Below are 21,066 nucleotides of genomic sequence, written 5' to 3'. Positions count from 1 at the left end.
CGACAGTGATAGCCTAATATCATTGCCGGCTTGATCCACGAATCGGTAGTGATATCTCTACTATCACTGCCTATTTGTGGCTCAAACCGACAGTGAAAGTTGTGATATGACTGTCAGATCTTGGCTCGAACTGACAGTGATAATTCCACATCCATAAAAAACACATATGATATGGTTCACATATAGTTCATTATCACTTATCACATATCACAAATAGTTTAATACAGGTAATCATCATTTATCATATATAACAAATGGTTCAATACAAGTAATCATCACTTATGACATATGGTTGACATGCAGTCCATCATTCACATATGATTTCATCATTTATTTATATAGAAATTAAAAGGCATGCATTAATATGTAAAATTACATACCTTAATATCATTTATGAGGACTTCCTAGGATGAGAACTGCAAATCATTAGTGAAACCTTGCATCAGATAAGAGCAACATCAAATATGACACCTTAGTGACAATTATCATATTTGGCAAGTGTTGTCCTTTTTGGCTCGTGTAAAAACGGCCTCAGCTCAAGGGCACAAATCATAAAAGCAGCAACTTGTGGATTGTGATCATTACACTTTTTATTTCACACCTCATAGAATATGTAAGAGATTGAATAAGAAAATATGAATTGTGATAGTCAAGATAATGACCCTTAACCACATAATCATCACAAGTTCATAGTTTAAATTCAGTTAAATTTCAAAATATCGTAGTCAAACCATGCATCAGATAAAAACAACTTAAGATACAACACCTCATTGTCAACAGTTGCCCACATTGGCTCATGTAAAAAGGGTCTCAGCTCAGGGATACAAGTCATAAAAGCAGTAACACGTGGATTATCACAAATACACACCTCATACAACATGATAGAGATTGAATAAGAAGATGTGTAATTATGATAATCAAGCTACCGATCCTTAACCATATAACTGCATAATCATCATAGACCCATACGAGCTATTGTCTACTTTAGTCATAAGAAAATGAAAGCAAGCTATTGCACCAAACAATGGCAACAAAAATTATTCATTTGTGCCTCGATTGTGTGTCCTAAATTTTGAATGTGATATTATGGGTAGCAGGGTTTAGGTAATTTGCCTGGCCTAAACCTTAATACCACATGACAACATATTCAAACTTAATTCAATATGAAATCATTATTGGCAAACCGCATCTAGGTATCCAACATTGTCATTAATTTTCCAATATGTGCCTCATATCATTGGCCTATTTCATCTTAACATAGCTAGGTATCAACTAAATTTATATAAAAATAATCTATAATTGACCAAAATCAATTACTCTGTACTTAGATTCTCTAAAATTCAACTAAAATTACCTCATTTTGGAGGACATCGGCATCAGGGTGGAGGAGGCACAGCAGCATCGAGGTGGAGGAAGTTGGGGAGGGAATGGTGGCGATGGTGTCATGGGGGCTATTAATGGCGCGGGGTAGGAGGTCAAGGAGGCACAACGGTGTCGGTGTCATGGAGGCTGACAGCAGCGCGGGGCGGGGGTCATGGTGTCGGTGTGAAGGAGGCCAAGGAGGGAGCGGTAGAGTGGGTGTCATGAAGGCCCACGACAGCATGGGGAGGAAGCTGAGGCTTCGGGATAGAGGAGGCTGGGGAGGGAGTGGTAGAGTGGGTGTTGTGGATGCCCATGATAGCGTAGGGTGGAAGCCAAGGCTTTGGGGCAGAGGAGGTCGGGCAGGGAATAGCGGAGTGGGTGTCGTGGACAACCACAACAGCGCTGGGTGGAAGCTGAGGCTTTGGGACGTAGGAGGCCGGGGAGGGAGTGGCGAAGGGAGTGTAATGGAGGCCCATGACAGCGTGTAGTGGAAGCTAAGGCTTTGGGACGAAGGAGACCAGGGAGGGAGTGGTGGAGTGGATCTAATGGAAGAAGGGTGGAGAAACTAAGTGTTGAAAATGGGCAGGGAAGGATTGCTATATAAGGCAATGATACTATCACTGTCAGATCAAGTAAACAAACGGAACTGATATACAATCACTGCTAGTTCATAACTACAACTAGCAGTGATAGTCTCACTACCAGGGGTGCGGATATCGAGGTGTTGGTGAGAGCCTATCACTATTGGTTGGTAACTATAAATAGCACTGATACTGCCAACATAAAATATAACGAAAAAATGTGAACTGTATAATAACTAGAAGAAGCATTCTAAAAGTTTAGAAGAAAAGTAGTTTCATATTAAAAATTGTGAATATAAGTAACTAGAATGTAAGTATATTAATATTAATAATATTAATACATGAAAAGTTTATTACAACATAGTTTAAGATGATCCATAACAATCCTTCAGATGTAAAAAACTACGCCGGCGATGTTGACACAAGGAGGAGTACATCCGGCGGTTTGTTCTTCTACGGCGGTAGCTTGGTGAGTTGGCATGCTCTCAAACAAAAAATGGTGGCACTCTCGTCTTGTGAGGCAGAGTATGTTGCTGCCACTACCGCAACCACACAGGCGGTGTGGTTGGCTCGGCTACTCGGCGACTTCAAGGGGAGAGACACCGACACCGTAGAGCTGAAGATTGACAACAAGTCAGCCTTAGCACTGATACAAAATCCTGTCTTCCATGAAGGTAGCAAACACATCGATGTGCGCTACCACTTCATTAGGGAGTGCCGAGAAGATGGGAGGATTAGTGCTGATTTCGTCGGCACTAAGGACCAACTCGCTAACATTCAAACGAAGGCACTTGGGCGAGTCAGATTCCATGAACTTCGTGCTATGATTGGAATGGTCAACATCAATTCCAAGTTCACACACAAGGATTAGGGGAAGATTGTTAGCAATAAACCTTGATGTGTGTAGATTTTCAGATAGCAGATTAGGGAGAATAATAGCCAATTAAAGCAGTAATGGCTGTAGTTATTAGCTGATTGACCCAGGGATTTTCAGCTAGCAAATTAGGGAGAATAACAGCCAATTAAAGCAGTAATGGTTGTAGTTATTAGCTGATTGACCCATGCCATATTGTAATGGTCAGCAATGTATAAATAGAGAAGAAAATAGAAAATGCAGCAAGCCATTGCAGCACCAAAAATACCACTGCTAGTATACATGTGTCTTGGGTGAGTTCCTGAGCTACCTGTGAGGCTGTAGGCCTTTCAAACAAGTGCCTCAAATACTTAAATCTAGTTAGATAAATCTCATTAAATTGGGGGGAGGGGGATACATGGCTAAAAAAAGAGTGCTGAAAAGGAACAAAACTAAAAAGGTAGCAATTGGCGGCGGCGTGGAGGGTAGAAGGATCAGGGCAGGGACTGCTGCAGGGAAAACAGAACAGTGGTGGCATGGTGTAGCAGGAGAGCGGCGACGTGGTGCAGCAAGGGGGCGGCGATGGCATGGTGCAGCGTGAAAGACAAGCACAGGAACAGGACTCGTGATGCCAAATATTGTGAAACAAGTAACTAGGATAACTAGATCGCACCGTCTAGCGGACTCTGATCTTTACTTTGTTTATTTCTTGTTTGTCCTAATACACAGCTATTGCCAACTATATATAGTCGGCAAACTAAAAAGTCCTAATCCTAATCAGCTAAATATTAAACCAAATCTAACCCTATCTCCTAGCTAATTCTATCTCTAAATGAATCAAATCCTAAATTACCAAACCTATCTCCTAATTAAAAAAGACAACCTATCTTCTAACTTGATCATGCTTTATTGCGCCTATATTCCATAACAAAAACAGTGACTCAAAGCACAAATGAATGCACGTAGCGGAATGAGGACACATACAAACAGTTAATAGGGGCCATGCAGGGGGGGTAACGGTGCATAGAGGTGGGTTTGTAGTAGAATAATACAAAAAGAACTTTAGACAAATGCCTGAGACATACACTGTGGTTGAGTTGCAGCTTCTCCTGATTTTTCAGAATCAGACTTTTTGATTGGTGAATTGCAATAAACTGAACAAACTGACTCCAGACAAGCCCCTTGTGTTTCCTAATGAGGACAGCAAGGCAATCCAGCCTTGGTGGCCACAGATCACTAAATCTATTGTATAATATGCCGATAATCCCATGTAAGAGAGGAGGTATGTAATAGTCAAGAACCATCTTGGAAGAAAGACTCATTTGTACTCGAGAAATGAAGATAGCAATTTTCCGGCTAGTGGATACCGAAATTGGAGTTGACTCAACAGCAAGAAGGGTATCCACAACCTGGTATCAAGGGGAACATTAGAGGAAAGACAGCAAAATATCAAGTTAAAATATTAGCTGACAAAACATACATTAGTGTATTTAGTAACAGTTTCCTCTCCGGAATCTTCTGTTATTTGTCTCTTGTGTGCTCGCTCCTCATTTGTCCCTAGACGTTGATCCATCTTCACAAAATAGGATAGAATCCTCAATGTTAAAATCCAAACATCCCTGTTCGGACTGCTCAAGTTAACAGCAAAGATAGAGAACAGATCCAAAAGATTTTGTGAATCAAATTCTTCTGTCACTTCCAGGGATGCTACTCTGCTCACAAAAGCAAAAACAAAAACGAAAAATGAAGAACTGCCCAAATCAGACAAATTAGCAGGCCAAACAAATGAAACTGGAGAGTAGACAGTATATGTAGCTTTACCCTTGCAGGGAATCCAAATATTCGGCTACAGCAGACAGTACTTGTGGGCATGACTGTGCCTCTTGGCGAGCGATACGAAAAGACTTAATTCTGAATTTCTACTGGTGTTAACCAGCAATAGTTCATGATATGATGACAATGCTGCGCCAAGTAGACTTCTCCAGGTAGTCTTTGGAAGACCGTTCATGTTCTCTGCATGTCAATTGATACTGTTTATATCTTATAGAAAGACTAGCTATGGTTCTTATTGTAAGAAATAATTAAAAAATTCAAGTAAATCACCTTCACCCACTTCAAGCGACCGATCAAGGTTGCAGATTAACTTCTTCAGCAGTGACAAGCTATCTCGATGTACACCATTCATGTTAGGATACAAGCAAATAGATCCCTATAGTATAGCAGCTTCCTTTTCACTGACCTGACTACTAGAACCATTGACTATATCATCTAATAACTCTTCAGCAGTGACAAGCTATCCAGAAAGAGAATTTTGATTCGAAGAACTTGCTCACTTTCTCCCCTGGATCTGGATGATTTCCATCAGTGCTATGAAGAATTATTTGCTTCTTTGACACTATAAAGAAATTCAGAAGGATAAAGAGAACTTCCTCTGGTCAACTCTCAAGGAAATTGTCCATTGCACTACAAGGCATAAATTGCATGCTCAAACCTTTTGTACATGAACTGTGATTGTACATAACAATTCTTTTAAACGATATCAGAAAATATATCGCATACCTCAATATCTGACTTTCGAAATGATGTATAATGTGCGGGCCTTTTGCTAACAGTTTCTTCATAAAGACAATCAAACTGAAAGCAGAGTTACAATCAGTGTGAGGTGCTAGGTCTACCATTTGATAAAAAGAGAAGTATCCAGGAGTTGTACAAGCAAACGCACACTACCAGCAAGAAATTTTACCTCGAATTTTTTAGTTTAAACAATGGAGCATAGAAAGGTGATATAATGGGTAAATTGTCAGAAATGACCGGAAAATCCAGAACACAAAGGACAAAGTCCAAAATACTTTCGAAAACTTTGGATGAAGAAGCTTCTGCTATATTGCTACCAGGCAACACATATCTACTGACCAGCAACTCGGCAAGCTTAAGCATCTTAACCTTATCTGGCAAAAGAAAAAGGAACAGACTAATCATTCAATCTGAACTAGCAATGAATTGAGGTCGTGAAAGCATATGGACCATGAAATGGTAAATCCTACCAAACACATCACTCTGCTTGTTCTGTAAAGCAAATGTAAGAAAATCAATCAAGCACTTCAGATGCTCCAGGCAGCCATCCTTAATACAGCTGTTGACTTCTTCAAATAAACAAGTATATATCAATGGCAGCTCTTTTAGATCCACTTCATCGCATAATCTCTGGATCAACCCAGTCATGACCTCATGAATAGTAGAAGACCGTGGATTTTGCACTAATGCAGTTATTACATTATTGAAGAATAGTAGCAAGGTATAAAAATGAACAGGTATCAGTACAAATATTGCCTCTCATATGATTATGCAAAGATGCGTTGTTAGGCCTTACATTATGGTTATGAAAAATAGAGAAGCCTAAAACCCACTTATGAATTATGATGAGGTACTGATCAGTTCAGCTAAACTGTAATAAATAATGAGGTGGGCCAATGAAAACAAGCAATAGATAGAACAGATAAAAGAAAAAGACAGTGCAACTACTGGGTAAGAAAATAACAATATTATATATCATTGCCAGAAAGTTCTCTGACCATCAGGGAATTTATCATGCAGAGTGGTAAACATTGACTTGCTCAACAAGAACTTCAAGACTTTCCCAGCTCTTGAGTGAAGCTTTGTGGAAGTTCCTTTCATGGCATTCCAGAGCAAAGCAGTCACCCCATCTATCCGTATAGGTGATGATTTTTAACAGCCTCAAGTAGAACTTTCATTAAACCTAATAGCCAATCAGGTAAAATGTTAGTTAAAATAAAAGTAATAACCTCATCTAAACAAGTATGTGCCTCAGCAAACAGAAAACATTGCAAAATTGCACAATATAGCAAGTCAAAGTAAAGAAATGAAAAACTTAGAGATTTGAGCAATTTGCCACCAATGTCTCACTAATATATGTGTCCTGGGGCCACATCAATTAGACAATGAACCACAAATCATCAAAAGAACTTGAAACGAGTGGCAAATCCTCCTTTTTTTTCAAACATTAGAAGTCAGAAAATTCTTCAGCCTGATTGTAGACAAGATTTACACTATTATCATCAAAGTGTAAGTGGTGCCTTATCAAACTCATTTTCCAATCAAGAAGAGATAATTGGCAGGACAGGAAAAAATGAGCGCCTCAAAGAACAAATTTAGATGTAACACAAAAGAAGGTAAATGGAAAATGAAGGGAGATCCCCTTCTTTATCATCAGTGTGTGGCTGTAAGCCCTTTTTAAGGGCCCCATCTTTATGTATTCTCTTTTGCTCCCACAACTTTCAGTTTAAGTCCTCTTTGAGCCCTCACCTTCAGGTTTGGTTCAAATGAATTATTTCACTAAATGTGTGTTGTATCTTTGATCCAATCACGATGGAGCCAATATCAGTAGAGCCTACTGTCAGATACTAGCAAGGTCAATTTTGGACCAACTCTGAAAGTTAGTAGCGTAAAAGGATGATCAAAAGGTTATAAAACCTAAAGAGGCCAGCCCCAAAAGTTGAGGAGGAAGTCAGGAGACTCATTTATTTCTTAAACATGGTATCTACTTCAGTAAAAGAACAGAAGTGAGAAAAGATAAATACCATGAATTAGCTGATTATGAGGAGCATTCCTCAGCAAAAATGAAACAGATTCAGCCATATATTCTCTAACATAATCCTTTGAGAAATATCTCAGCGTAGCTGTGATCCTTCAGCAATATAAAGATTTGGCAGTCAGTTAGATGGCTGAAATTGAATAACAACTAATGCAAGTGGTTTATTTGATCATGGAGCAGAGGCCATGAAATGAGGTTTGAGCCAATAGCAAATGTAGACCTCATTTTTTAAAATGCAAACTCACCTGAGAATTTGGACAACATCTTTTACTAGATACTTTTGTATGTACATCATTGTATATGACCAAGATGTGAAAACCTGAAATAAAGCGCAACATATGAATTTTCTGCTACTCAACTACAACAGAGATTTATGAATCAAGCAGACTAACCTGCTCCAGAATTTCAGGGAGTGTGTGCCACCTCTCCGATACGCCTCCCGCATAGGTGCTGAAGTGCATCGAAGGCGCCAACTGGTACATGTCAGGGTACCAAACTCTGGTGGTGTTGACGTGCCATGGCCGCCAGCTAGGGTGCCTCAGATAGTCAAAGATCTATAGAAGAACTTGGTACTTCTGAGATCGGTTCTCATTGTACTCCCGCCCGGTGTACTCTGGATGCCAGTTGTACCCCAGGCGGCAATAAACTTCCCACAACAACTTAGGAAAGCTCTTCACTCACAGACAACATATTATGTTCCAGTCCTCGTCTTCTATCTGCTGGGGAAAAGAGGACAGCTTAGAGCCACCATAAAAGAGGTTTCAAAAGCAAAAAGACAGAAAGTAAGTACGGAATCATTTTTGATAACATAGTTTTTTGGAGAATAAACAAACACGAGCAAATCTATCTTAAGGTCACTTCCTACAACCAAGCATAGCTTTGATACCACTCGTGTAAGATCCCAACCCGGGATCACTTGTGCCTCCCATATCAGTTCCTAGATCAAGTAGCTGATACGTGCAGTATAACAGTTGTAGTATCATAGTCAAACTTCGTACATAAGTATTATGGTTCAGAGTATAAAATATTTATAAACCATACAATGTATATTACAAACTTGGCCGAACGACCAGCAAAACCTAGCAGAAAGTAAAGACCCAAAGCCACAAGCAGCTAGAGTGTGAACGTAACTTCTAAGATTACTTTTCATTCTCGCCTTCACTTCTAGCAAAGTCGGCATCGGCTTCCTCATCTAAATAATAGCAAGAGTGATTATGAAAGGTACTCAGCAAGCCCTATACTACTTCAAGGTATTGATAGATACAAAAAAAAGGGTAATTCAAGGATGAGGCTTTACGGTTTAGTTTTAAGCGTAAAGCAGTTTATGCTGGTATTCATTTATATCATTTATTATTGACTTTAAAATAGTTTAAATAGTTCAAAACCAGGTAACAAGTTATATTTGGGGTTTTTCAGTCCTAGGAGGGTCTACACCTCATTCTGCAGTCCGTATCATCACTTCTGGTGTACCTCTAGTACTACATAGTTTCTGGCGGATTGAGCTAGCAACATTATCACACGAACATCTAGTCCACACACTCACTCATCAAGACACACACACCCGGAATCTAGTCAAAAAGGTTCTGCCTCCGTATGTCTATGACCGCGGACACGGCTATTAAAATAGTTTTACACTCTGTAGAGATTGTACATTGTACCCATGCGATATGTTTAGCCTCGAACCATTGCAAGCGGGGGAGCGAATCATACCAAGACACTTCAATAACCTTTCTTGCTGGGCTTTTCTATGAGACATCCCAAGTCCCAGAGTCCTTGGACTGAATACCAGATTGGCTATGTCATCTCTCAAAATATTCACACAGAGGGGCAAATGAACATTTGGCTCCTCGCTGCTCCCCGGCCTCCTAGTATGATGCCAAACCCAGTCTAGTGAAGGAAAATCAAGTCATGCCCATTCAGGATACGTGGTTGCATGGGGGTTGCTTAAGCATGACGACAAAATGACTCGGTCCTTAAGCGGCCCGGGCAGGTATCTTCTGGCGATGAATACCACAGGGGTAACTCAAGACCCTAGGAGCATCATCGTCCAGAGTACTACTCCACCACCCCCGCTAAAATAGTTTTCACCTAGTTTTACATAGTACCCTCCATTTCCCATACGACATCAAGGATTCCACAGCCATCATGAATTCATAACCATCAAGGATTCATGGCATATGATTTAACTGGATAATGGTGAGCGTTATCTCCGAAAAGATACATTTCAATGCGACATCTCCGAGGAAACGTATTCCACCCTAAGCATACTAGATATCAAAGCTTCGTCCATCATTAATATAGATAACAACAGGTAATCTAGGGTGATATGTGCTCTGGATGATAGCATTTAAGGCATGACACGTGTTGATAGTATTTAACTATTATAAGCAGTTTAAAGAAAACACGATGCGTAACACATGCGATAATAGGACATGTTTTAGTTGATCATATAGATTACTTAAAAACTTTGGTCCAAAATGATCAAGGAGGTAGGACTTGCCTTCTTCGAGGTTTTCTTCAAAGTCTTGGTTGTAGTTAGGATGTTCCTCGCTCTTGACGCTTCCCACATAGCACTTGCAGAATTCTAGCGGTTCTACAATTGTGACTATAATCATTAACGGGCTATACTAGAGAAGAATCAAATAACACCAAATGGAAAGCCAAATGATCCCTAATGGATATCACACTGTGATGGATAGATAGATCTCGAATTTAGATGAATTTTGGTGAAAGAATCACTGAAATCAGAACCAGAATGGAGAAGATATAACTCGTGAAAGATTTAATCTAAACTTAAATAATAAATACAAAATTGCACTATCCATAGGTGGGACCCATGGGTGGGAACCACTTAACAGTAACTGGGCCCACATAAATAGTATCCTAGTGGGGCCCACATGAATAGTACTTAGTTGGGCTGAAATGGGCTCGAACTGGACCTGGTCTAGGCTTGAATGAGTCGGGTTGGGCTCAGGCTGCACAGTGCCTAGCCCACTCAGGTTAGGCTAATCGGTTCGCAGGCTGCAAAGTTGGGCCAGCCCACTGGGGTGAGGTCCGTGACTGTTGGGCTAGCTTGGAAGGCTAGCGGCGCTCGGGCCAAGCACCAGCCCACTTGGCAAGGCCGAGCCACGACCTGTGGCTGGTCCACGCATGCGTGGGCGCTGAATGTACTTAAAAGTGCCTAGAGGGGGGTGAATAGGCTTTTCTGAAAATTAAAACTAATCAGCGATTAAACAGATGCCGGATACTCCAGTGAAGGTCGGATACTCCGGTCTGTCCGGAGTATCCGGTCTAGTCCGGAGTCTCCGGTCTATACAGGAGCTCGAGAACAACAAGAATGAACGGGAACAGCTAGAGTCTAAAAGGTGATACTAAATCTACTTAACAGCACAAAGCTTAAACAACAATAGACACTAGCAAGATGATCACTAAGACTAATTGTATGGGAAAAATCCCAAAGCTACAATATTAAATGAAATTGCACAAAAGAAGAGACAAGGGATTATCCAGGAGTTCAGCCACCTCACAAAGAAGTGTCTACGTCTCCGTTGAGGAGCTCACAAAGAGTCAGGTCTTCTCCAACCCTATCCTCTTCTAGCGACCACAAAGATCAAGCTAGAATTTCCTTACTCAAGTTGATGTCGATTACAAACTTTCCGTGGCACTCCACAAAGATTGGATACTCTACGGACGACGCCTTGTCGTCTAGGAGCACAAGGCTCGAAGAGAAATGATCACAGCGAATGCTTGATGATAAACTCAATGCTCAAGTGTCTCAACTTCACTCCAAACACAATCTCACTAAATTGGCGCAAAACTAAGCACTAGAGATGTTTGGAGGGCTTTTAAATGCTCTTGGAAGACTTTGTGAATGTGGAGCTCAGCAGCAACAGCAAGCAATAAATGCTTGGGGTGTGGAAGTATATATAGCTCACTCTCAAAAACTAGTCGTTACTGTTCTGACACACCTACCCCGGAGTATCCGATAAACACTGTAGTCTCCGGCCTAAAATCCAAAACGGTGTCAGAACGGTCACAAAACTATGTCAGAACTAGCCGTTACGATTCTGCTAAGTTGCCGGAGTCTCCGGTGATCACCGGAGTCTCCGGCCCTGACAGGGCTACCACACAGACAAGGTCCGGAGACTTGCCGGACTCTCCGACTTCTCTAGGTACCGGAGTATCCGGTGAACACCAGAGACTCCGATCTCTTTTTAATAAAAGAATAAATACTAACCGAGCCACCCTTGCTGGAGTCTCCCTCGGATACTCCGGCAAAAACATTTTTTCCTACCAGAGTATCCGGTGAACACCGGAGACTCCGACCTTTTTCCAACAAAAATAAATTCTTAACCGAGCGACCTCTGGCAGAGTCTCCCTCGGAGACTCCGGCCTAAAAACTCACCAACTACCGGAGTGTCCAGTGAACACTGGATACTCCAGACAAATAGAAATTCGGAATCGAGTCTCTTCTGGCGGAGTCTGTCTCGGAGACTCTGGCCTAAATACTGAGGACTGGAGTATCCGGTGAACACCGGAGACTCCGGGCTCAGTAAACTTCTGTCTATCTTCCCGGTGTCCGTGGGTGAATGTGTCTCTCAACTTATTGGTTCTAAAGGTTATCTTGAGCATTGAGACACCATAAAAGTAAACAAATGCAACCCTCTTAATAGTACAGCTACCCTAGACTCAATTTCAAAGATAGAAAAATTTAAATCCTATTGAGTACTACTCATTGCTTCTCTTTTCTTTTCGAGGGGCGTCAACCGTCATAAGTCTTCATAATTGAGACTAAGACCTGTTCATTACTTCGATAAACATATTAGTTCCTTAATCGTTTTGTCATCAATAAGCTAAAACCCACTTAGAGGGCCTAGATGCACTTTCAGGCGCGCGGATGCGCTTGGTGGCGAAGGGGGGTGCGGTGGATCCGCGTCAATGAACTCACCGGAATTGCGCCCCTGCTGAAGTCCCATGATGAGAAGCTAACGTCGGTTATCTAGTCGCGATGGGGAACTCGACTAGGGGCTCATTGGCGGTGGGTCGGGATTGGGGCAGCACCAGACGGTGGCTGGAAGAGATGGCGGCGAATCAGGCAGCACCTCCCCTGCATTGGGAGGGGACAACTTGCAAAGAAAAAGGGGCCTAGCACCCCTAGGCTTCACGACACGATGGTCAGACCATACATAGAGGCATAGGCACGCCAACGACGAGCCTTTGTACAGCGGCGGAGCAAAACCCCCGGGCTACACGTGGCCACGTGAAAGGAAAGCACTAGGGCGGCAACATGCTACCTAGGAGGGGCGCTAGGGGACTAGGGTGCTCACCGTGCTCAGAAATGGTGAGGGGATAGACGAAGGCCGCATGAGCGATGGTGTAGTGGCGACGGAACAGCTCAGCTTTGGTGCAGGCGGCCTCCCATCAGACTTCTAGTGGACAGGCGACGGCACGAGGATGGCGGTGGACTCCTGGTGCTCCTCGACAGCACGTGGGGGCAGGTCGGCAATAGCAGAGCTACAACGGATAGGAATGGAGCGGCGACAGTGAAATGGGGAAAAGGGGGAATGATAGAGGCCAACTGCCCTATTTATAGCCTTACGGCTCAGCTTGAGGCGGTGTTGGACTCGTGTCATCGTGCGATTGTCGGCGAGTAGTGCGACTGTGAGGTGGCGAGGTGGTGCCCACCTTAATTTCCATGCCATGGGCGTTCCGCACCATCCATGCGCACGTGCGGACTCGGAAGTCGCGTGGCATCAGGCTGTTGCGGGAGAGAGTGCGGAGAGGGGGAGAAAGAGCAGGAGAGCGCGATGTGATGGGCGAGAGAGGGCAAGTGGTCCGTGCTAGCCGTCGCGGTGGCATGGGACAGCAAGGCGCGGTGTCGCGCTGGAGGGGAAGGAAGACAACGCGTGCGAGCGACGGATGGCCAACACGTGGGCGGCTGAGCTTGCGCGTGGGGGTAGGCGAGCTGGGCTGTGCGTGTGGGGAGGTTGGGCCGGCGATGTGCCCGAGCGGGCCGAGCATAGTAGAAGGAGAGGGGGAAGAAGGTCGAGCCGGCTGGGCTATGCGAGGGAGAAGGAGAGGGGAGGGGGAAAAGGCCGAGTAGGCTGAGTGCGGGCCAAAACAGGGAGAGGGGAAAAGAGATTCAACCCAGGAGGGGAAAAAAGGAAAGGAGTTTGGGGTTTAAATTCAAATGGAGGTATTAGAATTTAGTTTTGAAATTAGGTTTGGGTTTGGTATAAATTCAAATGGAGACATTTGAATTGTAATTTGGATTTGTATATTGAGACTTTGAATATGATTTGAATTCAAAATAAATTTGAGCTAAATAGAATCTAAGAATAGATTTGACATTGAGAGATATTCAATTCCAAATCTCCACACAAAGAACCATAAAAACCATAAACCAATGCATATGAATTAATTTAACGTAGGGATTATTTTGGAAATAATTTTAGTGCATTTTGGAACACCTAGTCAACTCAATATATATTTGAATATGTATTTTCCTTTGATTCTAGTTGACTTAATTAATCACCAAAAGTTTTAATTTGGAGTGAAATTTGTAATTAATTAATATGTTAAAACTCAGGATGTTACATCGGGGCGATGCGATGGTGCGGTGGCGACGCGGCTCGACTTCGGCTCGGGCATGCTCCTGTCGGGCTCCTGGGCAATGGAGGGTGGCAAGCTTGTGGTGCTTCTAGGAAACTCACAATGAGAAAACGGCGTCGACAGAGCTACGACAACGAAGTAATGGTGGTGCCGGTGGAGCGGATTGGAAGAAAGGGAGAAAGGGGGGACCAGCTGCTCCATTTATATAGGGAGGGGGAAGAACAAATAGGCTGTGCGGCACGTCGTGCAGTCCTCGATGAGCAGGACGGTGGTGAGGTAGCGTGTCAACACCCACATTATTTTCCGCAGTATGGCGGCTTTGCATTGGCCACCACGTGCGACGGGAGCCAAAGTTAAGCGGCGTCAGACAGCTCGGGCGGCACACATGTGAGGGAGAAGAGAGGGGAGAGAGAGCAAGAGCGCAGAGAGATAATGGGAGGGGGTGAGGAAGTCGCTGACACATTGAATGCGTTGATCGTCACGATGGCACAATGGACAACGTGATGCCATCATGCTGGAGGAGAGAGATGACACCAACGTTGATGGGCCCGCATGTCGATGAGAGTGAGCAAGCGCGGGCGCTCGTGCGGAGAGGGTGCACGCTGCATGGCCGATGCATGGACAGCTGCGCTCGTGCGTGCGGACGCGCTTGAGCTAGGCAAGGTGAGGTGGGCCAAGCGCGGGAGAGAAGCCGGGTCGGCTAGGCCGCTTGGTGAGAAGGAGAGGAAATTAGGCCCAGGAAAAAAAAGGAAAAGGACAAAGGATTTGGATTTAAATTTAAATAGAGTTTTTGAATTTGGATTTGACCTTGGACTTGGTATAAGTTCAATTAGGTATATTGAATTATGAAAAGAGAGTAAAGCTTTAAGATTTTGAAGATGATTTGAACTAAAATTGGATTTGAGCTGAAAAAACTAAGAATAGATTTAAAACTGAGAAACATTCAATTTCAAATCTCCACTTAAAGAACCATAAAAGCAATAAACCAATTGCATATGAATCAATTAATGCATGGAGAAGTTTAGAATTTAATTTAGTGCATTTGAATACTTAGCCAATTTAATATATATAAATATATACATATATTTATTTACACATTTTCTTATTTTTATGTGGTTTAATTAATTACAAAAGTTTTAATTTGGAGTGAACTTTGCTATAATTTATATGCTAAAACTCATGTTTTAGACAATGCCACAATGACGTGAAGGAGAGGTTCTTCTTCGTCTTCGCGCCGCCATCCTCGACCAGGGAGCACGCCTCCAACTCTAAGGCGAAGCAGCCAACAAAAGGAAACAAGGCTGCCGCCACCGCCACCACCACCGAGGTAGACATGGTGGACGCGGGGCACCGTATGTCCTATGACGCCAAGGCCTTCGTGCCGCCCACAATCGAATAGGCGTGTGTGTTGTGGTGGCAACCTTCGGGTTGCCGCATTTTCATGTGCAGGGTGGATCAAGGCAAGCTGTGGCACGATAGTGTTGACGGAGCGCGCCAGCGGTGGCGGCAATCGAGCCAGCTTATTTTCTTTTTGTCTCCCCAGAATATCTATCACTGACAGTTCTAGACCTGACAATGATAAGTATCGATTTTTACTATCGAATAAGGACTACCGGTTCTAAAACCGACAGTGCTATGGTTTTAGAACTAACGGTGATCACTTTTTTTGGGTAGTAAAGTTAAGTCGCCGTGAGAGATTGAACAACTAAGCTTGTTAGCTTAAAACTAATCCATCGAATGAAGCCAAGCCGTTAAATCCCTGTTTCTGACCAGATGTGTAAAAAAAAGTAACATAGAGTTCTAACCACTCAAAGGCCACCTTCGGAACATGGATTTCTTTTACCAAATCCCGCATGAATTGAATTGATTTATGTGAAATTCTTCTTACGCTTTTGCACATGATTTACCAAAAATTCGGATTCAATGTAATATCTATCTTTGATCTACAATCTACACTCTCCATCCACATTTTGTTCGGATCATGTTTTCTTAAAGCATTTGCACATCTCGAGCTTGAGAATAGCTGAGTAAAGCAAATTGCTTGCTTCGAAACAGCAGGCTTAAACTTGTGCAAAACAGAGCTGTTTGATATAGCTTCAGCTCTAAATTTTTTTAAAGTTAGGTATCTCTAGTTTTAAAATATTGTGAAATTAAAACTATGTGTACACTGAGAATATTTGGATGAGCCATCTTATTTCTATTTTAGTTTAAAAATATAAATTTAAACCACTTCATCTTGATCTATAAACGCAAGATCTGACATGAAGCTAGGAGTTGGAGCTCTGAGATCTATGCAGAATTTAAAGTTTATAGGAGAAAATAAAATAATTTAAATATATATTTTCAGTCCAAAATAAGAATAAACTCTAGCTACAAGAATTTCTGAAGTTAGAAATGACCAGCTTAAAAAAAAAACTCTACCAAAGCCCTAAATCTTAGCTGAACATGGTCCATTGTGTCGAACACCAAAGACTTCCAATGGTTTTAGAGTTTTTATGCTCGTACTGATATTTAAGCTCAACAAAGCAGGCAACGTGTGAGTGACAAGGGGGTGAAAACTAGGTTTTCATTCTCATGAAAATTAATATATATATATATATATATATATATATATATAGGGGAGATTGTGTGTAAACATGTTAAGGTTTTGCAATCGATGGGTAAACAGATAAACGACGTCTAAGGCTCTAAGCCCAAGGACAACTAATAACAGATGCATTAGCTTCCCCTCAGAAGGCTTAAGCCTTTGACCCAATTTAATTTGGAGTGCAGATAAACCTTAAGGCTGCAAAAAAAAAAAAAAAAAAAAACGAACGGACTTAAGGCTGCAATTTATAACTCCACTTCACAGGCGATCCACACTTCATCCACTGTTCTAATTCTGTTATGGTCAACAGAAAAAACCTGGGATGTTAAAGTTTTGCAATCCACACAGCAGCGTGGGAGGTTTACTCAAAGAATTGCACTGAATAATATCTCGTCATATTTGAAGACCATGATGCAAAAATAATGGATGCCTTTATGTCAAAAACATCAACAAACATTCAGGTCTGATTAATCAACTAGATTAAAGTGTCAAATCAGTTAAGAATAACAAAGAACACAATATAAAACTTGTGGTAGCATGCGCAGGATGTCACAAAATTGAACTGAGATTTGGACCTGAAATACCTACAGAAGCTGCAACATCTGCTCATAGCATCACATGGTATACTAAAGTAACATGAATAGACGAAAATATGATACCTGGCACTAAGATGCCAAAGCACAAAGAACTTGTGGCAAAATGTAAAGAATGTCAGATCGAATGGAGATTTTCAGTTACAAACCTGAAGAAACTACTATCTGTACTACTGATAGGATCACAATGTATTCTAAGGCAGCAAGCGACACGAATAGATGTGAGAACATGAGGCAGTGACAAGGTACCAAAGAGCACAAAAGAACTCTGTGGCAACATGCAAAGAATATCGTAATTGAACGGAGGTTCTTCAGTTGAAATGCTTGCATAATCTGCTATGCCTGACCTGAGCTAGGTGTCTTGATCATACATGAGAGCTTTATCCCCTCCCATACAACTGCAGTTAGGATCTCACAGCCCCAATGAACCAGACTAATATGTCTCAGCACCACTCACTACTTAGGAGGAGAGGAGGACACAACAGCCAGCATAGTGCGCACAAAGCATGCAATGCAAGAATCATTAAACGAAGATTAAGCACGATCACCGGCCGGTCGAGCATCAGGTCAATGGAGCCACCAAGTAGGGGGAGCTTTGTCGGACCTCGACGGATGGCGACCCGGAGGCCAGGGCTCGGAGGTCATCTCCTCCATGGAGTACCTGCCCATGTCGGTGAAGGAGTACCACGTCCTGTCGTCCACCGATGGCCCGGAGACGAAGCCTTCGTCCAGGAAATAGATCATGGACTCCTCGAAGCCATCGTAGTGAGCGACCTCGAAGGACCTGGAGCAGCCCGGCCCCAGGAACAGCATCCGGCCATCCAGTTCCTCGCCGAGGTTCTCCCAGGCCGCGCGAGGCCGCTGAACGTTGGTCAATGGCGCCGTGACGCGGAACCCAAAGACCCGGAGCATCTCCGTGCCAGCCTCGTAGTAGACGTACCTCACGACCATGAGCAGGCGCCCCCGGGACTCCACGAGGTAGCGCCTCATCGTGCCCAGCCCGCGGACGAAGCCGACGTCGGCGTCGTAGTCCTCCCGCTGCTGCATGTCGTAGTCCACACGGGCCAGGGTCACGTTGCCATTCGGGCCGTAGGTAGGCCAGAACGCGATGATGTCCTCACGGGATGTGACGAAGAAGAAGGCGCCCCCGTAGTAGATGACATCCTGCGGCCTCACCGTGAGCAGGCGTCCAGCCGAGTACCAGCTCTCGCTGCCCTCGCTCCAGAACGCGGCGGTGGAGCGGCTGGCGATTAGCACGATGGCGGCGACCATGTAGGGGTTGGGGGACGGCGGGGCCGAGAGCGTGGCGGCGCGCACGACCAGTGGGAACTCCTTGTCCATCGGGGTCGTGAACCCCGGCGGGAGCGGGATGCGCTGGCCGGAGTTGAGGTTGTAGAGCGCGTACGCGTGGCACGAGTCGAGCGCGAGGACGAGCCAGCCGCCGTCGCCAGAGCCGCAGCAGCGCGCGCGGCGGACGTCGGGCGGGAGCCGGCAGAGCGGTTGGTGGCAGCGGGTGATCGCGCTGAAGAAGGTCGGCGCCTCAGTGCTCGGAAAGATGAGCCACGGGAGCTGGGGAGGCAGCGGCGGCAGCGGGGGCAGCACCGGTGGCGGCGGGCGCCGCAACCCCCGCATGGCGGCGTTCCACAGCCGATTGACGCAGGCCATGTGGACGCGGTCCGCGCGGCAGGGGAGGAAGGCGGAGACGCGGACGAGGATGTTGTCGGGGACGTCCTCCCACGACGGCAGCGCCGCCATGGCCTCCGCCGCGCGCGGGGAGGTCGGCCATTGCGGAGACGCCGTTGCTGTGAGCCCTCCTTCCTCCATCCTCCCTCGAGTCTTCAACCTTTGAAATTTTCGTGTGCGGTGCTGCGCGGCGGAAACCGTTGCGACTGGCTGCTGGTTCGAGACTTTATAGGGAGTGGCGGGTCAAGCCGTGACGGTCGATGCCACGAAACGAAACGCGTCCGAGTGCCCCGCGCGTGCCGGACAGCCGCTGCACTGCCGTGGCCGCGCTGACCCCACCTCCCCCCTCCCCCCCCCCCCCCCCCCCCCCCGCGGCCTCCGCTTCTACGTGAGGGCCGAGGGCGTGGTTCTGCCACGATCCTGGGCTTCCTGATCGCAAGTGGAGGCTGCGTGCCGACGCGGAGCGGAGGTGCTCCGAGCGACGGCCGCCTGCCAGGTGTTCGACGAAACGGCGGCGGCGACGCAGGGCGTTCTGGCGTGGAGGAATCGCGTGATGGTGACACGGGCGCTGCAGTCTGGTGTTGCGCTGGCGCCCGCCGTGAGCACGCCCTTGCCGCAATGCCGGGTGAATGCACTCGGGTCGATCCAAGCAGGTGTAGGGATGGGCTGCGACGGAGTCGGACCAGGAGCATGAGCAAGTCCTGAACCCACTGCTTGAGTTGACAGACATGTAGCGGACTGGAGAAATGGAAGTGCGTGCACCTGTGTAATCTGACTCCCATCAGCGCTCCAAGTTTTCAACAACTCTACGGCAAGTTTTTCAGGCCGGTGAGGTAAGGCCTACTGGACATCATAAGATATAAGGTTATTTTTAACAGTTATTTTAAATTTTCATTTAAAAAATATTATTATAGTATCTCCTATTATTATTATAGCATTCTATATTTTTTTTCATCTCCAACAACTACCCTATTTCCTACCTTCTACTACTCTTCTCCTCCTCCGAACTCACTGTCAGCCTCTATAAACAGTATTTCTGCTACAGTAGCCCGGCAAATTGTCCTCACAGCACTGTAGCACTGGATAGGGATCAGCTGGCTACGAATTTTCAATGCTACAGCACTTTGCTGGGGTACTGTAGCACTGATACTGGAGCTGGCCTAAGACTGAATTTGGGCCGAATTGGTACGGCCTATGGGGCCAACTAGATCTACTTATCTTTTGTTTTTTTATTTATAGGCACTAAAACAAGCACTGGCGTCCTGCTCTAATGGAACTCTCTTTTTGAATGTGGCGTAAGAAATGGCCCGGGAGGTGTTTTGTAGTGATTCTCATTTCCATTTCCAATCCAGTCCCTTGCCACTGACGTTGGCGCTGCTTCGGAAGGTGCATCCCCTCCGTCGCGAGGCCATGCAGTATCACTGCGTTGGCCACCTGTAGGTCGTGGTCCTCGCTAAGCCGCTTGGCATATGCCTCCATGTCGACGCCGATGAAGTGGAAGACGGGGTCGTCCAGGGGTGGATCTACCACCCCGGCAAACTTTGGCGGTCGTTAGAGGTGGCCGGCGGCTCAACCCCTGAGTAGGTATCCAGCGACAACCTTGCCCGAGCCTCTGATTCGTGACCTCCTCCAATTTGGATCTGACAGAGGGATAATGAGTGAGAGAGAAAGAGAGATGGATGGATGGCGGATGGGGCCAACGGGGTGACCTGCTGCCTGGCCTACCGGTCATCTGGCTCCGCTGACCTGCACCCCTGACTTCTACATGTGCCCACGACATGGATTGAGAGAGAGGAGAAAGAAAATGACGGGAAGGGGAACACACGAAGGAAGACAAGGAAAAATGATTCGGGATGGTTGGTACAATTTTGGTTATGTGATCTATGAAGTTAGAAATTTTATTTTTGAGATGAATTTACAGGCTTAAGGTGATTTATCGAATGCTAATTTCTTAGTGGCAAGGTTTTTCGATGTTAGCACTCATTTTCTAATGTTGTTATTGTAAAAAAACAACATATCATCACAAGGATGAAATGGTTAATTGCACCACCATCATCTCTTTCAAGAAGTTAAAACTAGCTAGCTAGCTAAACGATTTTCAGAAGTAATTATGAGTTACCAGAGAAACATTTTCAAAGAAAATCCAGAATCAAAATGTTTTAGAGAGAATCAAGATCCCTACC

At 44.7% G+C, this 21,066-nt stretch overlaps 1 protein-coding gene and 1 long non-coding RNA gene across 2 annotated transcripts; both read right to left on the bottom strand.

Moving 5' to 3' along the window:
- Positions 1-3,899: 3,899 nt before the first annotated feature.
- On the bottom strand, positions 3,900-5,733 carry LOC133888578 (uncharacterized). The gene is made up of 6 exons (XR_009903804.1): positions 5,540-5,733; positions 5,356-5,430; positions 4,900-5,259; positions 4,618-4,809; positions 4,277-4,508; positions 3,900-4,205 (listed from the first exon to the last, which is right to left on the bottom strand). It is a non-coding gene; the product is annotated as an uncharacterized LOC133888578 (long non-coding RNA).
- Positions 5,734-17,767: 12,034 nt separating this feature from the next.
- Positions 17,768-19,024, bottom strand: LOC133884004 (uncharacterized). The gene has a single exon (XM_062323413.1). It carries the CDS (start codon positions 19,022-19,024, stop codon positions 17,768-17,770), a length of 1,257 nt encoding a protein of 418 aa, XP_062179397.1.
- Between the last annotated feature and the right edge of the window lie 2,042 nt (positions 19,025-21,066).

The sequence above is a fragment of the Phragmites australis genome, chromosome 1, assembly GCF_958298935.1.
Source record: "Phragmites australis chromosome 1, lpPhrAust1.1, whole genome shotgun sequence".
Taxonomy (NCBI): domain Eukaryota; kingdom Viridiplantae; phylum Streptophyta; class Magnoliopsida; order Poales; family Poaceae; genus Phragmites; species Phragmites australis.
Note: the sequence above shows the minus strand (reverse complement) of the source record. Positions and strands in the feature narration are given on the sequence as shown.

What these genes read in the sequence shown, in the direction of transcription:
- LOC133884004 (XM_062323413.1), bottom strand. Translation starts at nt 19,024, where the DNA reads ATGGAGGAAGGAGGGCTCACAGCAACGGCGTCTCCGCAATGGCCGACC.